General features: G+C 44.3%; 1 protein-coding gene across 1 annotated transcript in view; it reads right to left on the reverse strand.

Annotated features, from left to right (window-relative positions):
* Nucleotides 1-7,898, reverse strand: part of GLRX3 (glutaredoxin 3) — a 28,101-nt gene extending 20,203 nt beyond the window's left edge. The window contains exons 1-2 of the mRNA XM_033149376.1: nt 7,749-7,898; nt 5,651-5,759 (exon numbers count right to left, since the gene is read on the reverse strand). Of these exons, the coding sequence (XP_033005267.1) occupies nt 5,651-5,759; nt 7,749-7,831 (192 nt within the window). The 5' untranslated portion in view covers nt 7,832-7,898. The remainder of the gene's footprint in view (nt 1-5,650; nt 5,760-7,748) is intronic.
* Between the last annotated feature and the right edge of the window lie 215 nt (nt 7,899-8,113).

Consider the following 8,113-nt stretch of genomic DNA (forward strand, 5'->3'; position numbering starts at 1 on the left):
GAGGTTTTTATTTTGTTGCACATTTCAAAAGATGCCTGGAGGCTGTGAATAAAAATTTTGGTGCACTAGTGACCTAGTAAATTTTCAATCATATGCAGCTACTACTATATTGAAATCCATAAATCACTGACCCCAGTTATGTCATGATTACAGTGCTTATTTTCTGCCCACAGCAATTCTTGCTGTTTGCTCTATTGACTAATTTCAAGAGGCAGTACATCATGACTGACATTTGCAGCCTTCTGCAAATTATGAAGCAAAAAAGGAGTATTTCTTCAATAAACTATTGATGCCTGCTAAATTTTTGTTTTTAACTCCTGCTAGACTGCTAGATATTAGTATACTACTGACCTGAAACCTAAATAGATCATCAAATACAAAATTGTAGAAAATGCAAATACCAAATACATTTCCATTTACAGACACAGGACACACACATATGATCCAAATATAAAGGACTATATGATTGTTGGGAAACGGGAGCCAAACAGGGTAGTTTGCTTAACAGCACATTAATTCTGGCATGTGATATACATGTCTGAAATATTGGTGAATGTTGACATTAGCATGTGAATGCCAATATCCCCAATGAGTTTTGTGGATATCCTAAAACAGATATATTTAAAACACAGTGTTCACTGGGGTTTCTGAGCTGGGGAAGGGTCGCAGCTCATCTGATTTCCATGCAACAAGCTCCAGGTTCAATCCTCAGCATCTCCAGGTAGGACAAGGAGAGAACCCAGCCTAAAATCCCGTAGAGCCGCTGCCAGAAAATGTGATAATACTGAGTTAGCTAGATCAAGGGTCTGACGCAGTGTAAGGCAGCTTCCTGTGTTCCTATGCCCTTAGAACAGAGGCTCTCTTTTGGAGGACGTATGCTTCTTGCATACCCGTTGCTGGAAAATGCAGGAGGCAAGAGTGCTATCGCACTCAGCTCTTGGCTTCTAGGCTTCCCATAGGCATCTAGCTGACCACTGTGAGAACAGGATGCTGGTCTAGATGTGTGACTGGCTCTTCTCATGTTCTTCATTTGTCAGGGAACCGTCAGTTCCCAGTGGGGCAGTACAGGGGCTGTGGAAAAAGAGAGAGCCCCAGCGCCACGGGGACAGGAGCAACACCTCCAGTGGGGAAAGCAGGACGTCCTTTAGCAGGGAGGAGAGACAGGAAGCTAGTGAGGCGAGGAGGGGGCTTGAGTATGCTGCAGAGCCGCAGCGCTCACCTAGCCAGGCTGGCAGAGAGGAAATCATGATGCTTCCATCGCCCCAGTTGTGTAGAGGGGTGAAACGCTAAGAGGGGAGGAGGTTTGGGGTGCCGAAGTTCTTTTGCTGGGGGTGTTCCCGAAAAGCGCCGCTTCTGGAATCTGGGAGTGACTAAGCAGGTCATGAATTTTGGAGCTCTGGACTGTACATATTTGCACTATTAAACTTGTAAATAGAAGGAACGGAGTCCTGCCTCGTTACTCACAAGAAACCACCACCCAAACCTCACATCATTGTTGGAGATTCACAGCATTTGGGAGGCCTGTCAACATTTACACGTGAGAGCTGTCTTAAAACGAGTGAATTTCATGTCACACATACGTGGCGATTTGTAAGTGGAAACAGCAAGACGGAATGAGCTACTTGAACTTTAAAGCAAACCCGGTGACTATCTGTTGTGAAGATTAAGGGTAATGAGACATTAGGGGTGAAGAGAGATAAATTAGGAGACCAAAGTCACATTGACATCTTGCACCTTATCCTAAAACTACAAAACAATCAGTACATGTCGATGCAAATTTTCAATAAAGCGTATTACTTAAGGTGTAATTAAAACAACAACGACAACAACCTTGACTGTGGAAAGATAGCAATTCCAGCTAAGTTTAATTTTTTTATGTTCATGTGATCAGGACATGGAGCAGGATCAATTTCCCACCCTTCTGTTGTCAGTAGGAAATATTAAAGCTTTATGACCTACTAGGAAAATGGATCATTATTGTGCAGGTTTTCCTGTGCTTAGCTGTTTGACTCTTACGGTAAACATATCTGCTTATTTCAGTGGCACCTAGAGGTGACTCAAGTTTCCAGGTGCTCATGAGAAACTCCATCCCAACATAATTGAATCATCTCAGTATATATGTGGGATCAATGTTTGAAAGCTCCTCAACACCAACATCTTGGGTACGGTTCTCTGTGGTGGCAGCCTTTAAGTGGTGGAATTCCTTACCTCCAAAAGTTCATTAGCATTATACAGTTTTCCGCAAATGCTGCAGACGCACCTCTTCACCCTGGCTTTGACACTTGGTGTGCAATTTCAGGACACAGGTGGCGCTGTGGTCTAAACCACTGAGCCTAGGGCTTGCCGATCGGAAGGTCAGCAGTTCGAATCCCTGCAACGGGGTGAGCTCCCATTGCTCGGTCCCAGCTCCTGCCAACCTAGCAGTTCGAAAGCACATCAAAGTGCAAGTAGATAAATAGGTACCGCTCCGGCAGGAAGGTAAACGGTGTTTCTGTGCGCTGCTCTTGTTTCGCCAGAAGCGGCTTAGTCATGCTGGCCACATGACCCGGAAAAACTGTCTGCAGACAAACGGCGGCTCCCTCGGACAGTAAAGCAAGATGAGCGCCGCAACCCCAGAGTCGTTCACGACTGGACTTAACTGTCAGGGGTCCTTTACCTTTACTATTCCTGTGATTGAAATTTGTTTTCATTGTTTTCAATACTGAATTTTAAACTGTTGTAACGTGACCTGCTGGTGGAGGGCAGGCAGTAAATTTAACAGCAGCAGTAAGAAGGCAGACTTTTATTTATGTTTTTTTCCCTCACTTTGTTTAGGACTACTTGTGTGGTTTCTATAGTATTTTAATGCATTTAAAAAAAAAAAAAGCTAACTACAATAAAAGGTTACATGCCACAGAGGTAGCTAGCCATTCTGAGGTGGCAGAGCTACAGAAGGCAAATCAGCTACATCTCTGGCAAACAAGAACAATAAGCTTTCTTTTCTCTTTCTGAGTTGTTTCTGTTTAGCATAATTGATGTTGTACTTTCATGTTTCGTCTTTCCTCATTGTAACTCACTGAAAACCCCATCTATTTTCAGATAATCGCTACCATGCAAACATATTAATTTTATAATTAATTTGACTTCAGGCAATACAATTATAGACTTGCACAATGATGGGACTTTACTTACTGTAGCTAACTGTTACCAATAGTGACTTAACGACACATTACTCAACTACAAGAACTACTAGTACAATAATGCAGAGTTCTGTTCCATACCATACATCAAGACCCAAGCAGTTTGGCTGAATCACTGCAGTCACAGATATTTAAGTCCTTTAAGTGGTCATGGTGGGGCATATTCACCTAATGACCTAGTTCACACAACACATTACACACCACAGTTAAAAACGAACTGTAGTTTAATATAAACACACCTTGTGCTAGTGTGCACTGCTGAAAATGTTTCACTCCACTACTTTCCTGTTCCTGCTGATGCTACACCACCAGGAGACAAATCACAAGAAGCAGGCCAAGACAAATCTTGGGTACCACTTGTGGTTTTGCTTGGAAAGAAATAAGCCATGAGTCTTGAGTTCAGATTGCAAAACAATCCGGACCTTTGCTTGTTTCCCAGCAGAGATGTAGGAACTTCTCAGCAACATACACATTCCCACAGTTTGTTTTTAACTACGGTTTCAATGTGACATGCAAACTGGGCCAATATCAATTTCTGGGCGTAAGCTATCGTTATTATTGTTTATTGCATTTGTATCCCAACTTTTTCTCCAATGAGATTGGAGTGGTATACATGGCTTTCCCCCTCCTCATTTAAAGCCCACCACAATCCTGTGAGGTACATTAGGCTGAGAGGTAATGACTTCCCCAAGGTCACCCAGTGAAGTTCATAGCTGACTAGGGATTTGAACCCTGGGTCTTCCCTTTGAATGGCACTAACAGTTCAACCACTGTTACATTTTCATACGGCACAAAGCACTGTGAGGAGTTGGTGGGTAAGCAAATCCACTGGTCATACACAGGGGCAAGCTTGTCTCACAATAGTTGAAGTCAATGGTCAATTCCAAGGAAGCAGGCCAGTGACACAGTGGCTCAGGACAACCCTTAACAAGGTATCTTGCAAAGATATTTCCATGAGCAGAGAGTTAGAGGTTAATTAATGGGGTAGGCAACATGGCAATTGACACCTCATCATGGTTTGAGGAATTCCTAAAGCATGGAGCTGAGGAATACTGACACAAAAGTTTAATGTTTGTTTTTCAGCACCATAGAAGTGTTTTAATCCAAACTACTGATGAAGGGTTGATGAACAGCACTTGTAACAAGTGCATTTTTCTTTTCCTACCTACCAGAGTGCTGTTGCTGGACATACAAGTATTATTACACAAATCCAGATTTCAATCTACCATAAGAAGACAGCCACCATACATAATTATGCAAACCCAAAAACTTGTGTATCTTTGTTAGGTGAAATCAGTAGCTAAAACACAAATTAAGAGAATATCTATTTGCCCAACCAGCAGCATCATTACATCAAATCACACAAGGGGGGGGGGGAAGAACTTTTTTAAAGAGTAGTATTACTCTCTTAAATCCCTTGGATAAGAAGATCAGGATTTAGTCAATTGCATTACAGGAAGAAAAGCTACTGGGAGTTGTATTAAAAGTGCTAGCTCAAATAACTAAATGAGAAAAAAAGAGTATTAGCATTATAGCTGGATACTTGGCAATCAAAGATTTGGATGGCTATTTCATGTCAACATTTTGAATACCAAGCCTCTTAGACCTGCTTGCACCCTCAGATCTTAGCCATAGAGTACTTATGTCTCACTAGACCTCTATCAGCTTTCCTTATTACAGAACACTACCTCCTGTTTTTATACTGATGCTTGCAAACAACCACAGAGTCCATGCTTTCACCAGATCTCTGTTCAAAAGTAAGCACCATCTCAGCTATTTCTAAGGCAACCAAAGAAGGTTCTCTCCTTCCTCACATACTTTGGAGATTTCTCCTCTCATCATCCATACCACCATCAGCATCAAGGCACAGGCCCTACTCTCCAGGTCCAGGTTTGCTTTCCACACCTAGTAGGAGCTTCAATCAGAGGGCATAAGTGTGTGTTTATATGTATGTGTGTGTGCAGCTCAGAGTATGGTGTTGATAACACCAAGGGTGCAGGTTCGACCCCCGTGTGGGGCAGCTGCATATTCCTGCATTGCAGGGGGTTGGATTAGTTAATCCTCAGGGTCCCTTCGAACCCTACAAGTCTATGATTCTATGCATGCACCTCCCCATCGCAAAAGACATTTCTTTCAATCACCTCCCACTGACTTTCATGACATAATTTTACAGACTGTGACAACATTTCCTAGGCTGCTAAGCATTGCCCCTACTCTCAACACTGTCACCAATTAGCTTTAATAAGTTATTGTAGTCTTAAAGTAAGTGAATAGGAGAGTCTATGACACTACCAGGGAAAGAGAACAACAAGGCAATTGCAAAGCCACAATAGACCCAAGTTGCCCAGTTCCAAGGTTTTAAGCAATGTAGGAGCAGCTAGAGTAGTTACGCTGCCACCTTTTCCCAGTATGCATACAGCAAGCATTCATGTTAGATCAAAAGCAGATAACACAATGTCAGTTCAACTTACTTTCACAAATGCAACCTGTAGGTGCTCCTTTGCTAGCTCAGTCATGACATTGTTCATTTGAACACACTGAGGAGCCCATGGGGCCCAAAAATGAACCACCACTAAAGACCTGTGATGAAATAAACAGGGAAAACAGAGAGGTCAGATGCCAGCAAAACAATGTAAAATAAAAGCAATCAAGAGTCATGGTGAAAGGTTCTAGCTTTAATCACTAGTTATCTCACATGAAAAGATCCCTGGAAGAGGACAGAAAAGGTTTCTCTCTGCCTAAGACCCTGGAGAACCACTGCCAGTCAAAATTGAGATTAGTTGGCCAAAGAGACCAATGATCTGACTCCATGGCTGCATTTAGATTGTCCTCTGTCAGCTTAAAAAGTCAAGATATGAACAAGCTGTGTGCACATCTTCCTTTACGCAAGCAAGCAGAGACAGGGGGGAAGTTTTCTGTTAACCAGAAGCTGGAAACTATAGTTAACTGCCTCTGATTGCACTAGAATATTTTAAAACAATTTTAAACCATGGCTTAATATCCTGGCTTTGGGGAAAAAAACCATTAACAATAGTTTCCTGGTTCAGACAAAATGGGAAACTAGGGTGTACTGAAGAGTTACTGGTTTGCTCACCTGTGCTACAAAGGGAGAAGAAAAGACAGTGAGTACACAGCCACAAGGATTGCTCATATCACAGTACAGTACAGTATATGGCAATCCAATGCTCTCCATGGCCTGCCTTCTGGTTCTACTCAAGGCAGTGATCCAAATTCAACTCTCGCTCACACATCCCATTTTCATATTCCAGGTAATTTACAACTGTGATGTGTTGCCCCTTAGTGGGAGATTGCATAGCGAAGACTTCCAACCTAGCAATTCCCTAGCAATTCTTGCCACACCAGAAGGTACAAAATGAACCTGTTAATTCACCTCGCGTTAATCCATTATACCCCATCATCATTCCATGGGATGGATAAATAAGGGTCCTGGCAGTCATAAAGGTTCCGCAGAGAAAAGTTGGTAACAACTAGGCCTGGGGCTTGATTTCCAACACTCTTGGACTTTTTCACAGGTCATGCTAGCAGAAATCCATAAAGTGTTTTTAAATCCCCTTTATGATTTGGCAACAGAATATTCCACCATCAACTGTTCTTTGAGAAAGGGAAATCCCAATCATGGAGGTGGGGCAGGAACAACAGACAAGGCCCTTGCATCTTTCCCTCCTGGTTGGGTGTGTAAATCTCTCCCACACATGTGTATCAAAACCTTGTGTTTAAGCACTAGTCTCATGTGGATGAGCTGACAGAGGAGCAACATAGCAATCTAGCCCTCCATTGTACTTAGCACACAAAGGAAGCCAGCTGCAGAACTCGTCTCACCTTTAAAAACACTCGGCAGGATAGTAAAAAAAAAGGGGGGGGAGAACACTCTAATACTTTAAGTTATAGCTTGCAAAGAAAGACACTCATACATCAGGAAAAGTGTGCAGATCCCTTTAAAAAAAGTACCAGCACTTAAGTCTGATGCAGTGTCATTTATGTGATCTGACCTGCTGCTTAACTTCTGTCCTGTGGGGGAGCCAAGACCATGCTCCCGCCCCCATACACACGTGTCCACAAGAGGCGTTTTTACATTTCACACATTTTACGGACTGGACCCTAAAAGCGCACACTTCTGGGAAGTAAAAATGCGCACGAATTAAGCCTACTTCAGGCGTCTTACTCAGAAGGACTACGGCGGCGTTGAGCACAACCCCCGAAGCCCGTCTACTCAGAAGTAGGACTTTCAAGCCTTATTTATCCCCGCACAGAAGGAAGAACTCTTGCCACCCTTTCAACCCTCTCGATCGTGAGAAGGGTAAGGGATCGCACGAGGCGGGATAAAGACGGCTGAACTCCTAGCCACGCTGGGTGGAGAGAAAGCCCCCATTCGGCTCAGCGGCCCAAAACGTCGGAATGGACACCCGCATCAAGTGAACATGTGAATGCGGAGCGGCGGCCTGGCAGCGGGCGCTGCTGCTGCTGCTGCACCACCCGCTTTCGGCTGAGCCTCGGAGCCGAGCTTGGAAGGCGGGGAAGGCGGCGGCAGCGGCAGCAGCGACAACGTACCTTCCCGGCTGCTGCAGCAGATCGCGGAACTGGTCGGCGGACGCCGCTTCTGCCAGAACTGCCGCTCCTCCTTCCGCCGCCATGGCTGGTGTTGATCTCGGCGGCGGCGCCAAGCGCAGGAGGGAGGGAGGGAGGGGGACTGGGAGGTGCTAAACGCACATGTCGCCTACCAGCCTATCGCCTCCGCTAAGAGGGCCTCACTACGCATGCTCTGGGGTTGTTGTTGTTTTGTTTTTTTCCCCCTCACCCGTCGATTCATCCTCGGGAAAACGCTTGCTGAAATCTCGCGCATGCGGCTTAGCGAGAAATGAAGCCCTGCGATTACAAAGCGGCCTGCCCACAGTCTCCTATGCAGGTGTAGGCAA

The sequence above is a fragment of the Lacerta agilis genome, chromosome 5, assembly GCF_009819535.1.
Source record: "Lacerta agilis isolate rLacAgi1 chromosome 5, rLacAgi1.pri, whole genome shotgun sequence".
NCBI lineage: Eukaryota > Metazoa > Chordata > Lepidosauria > Squamata > Lacertidae > Lacerta > Lacerta agilis.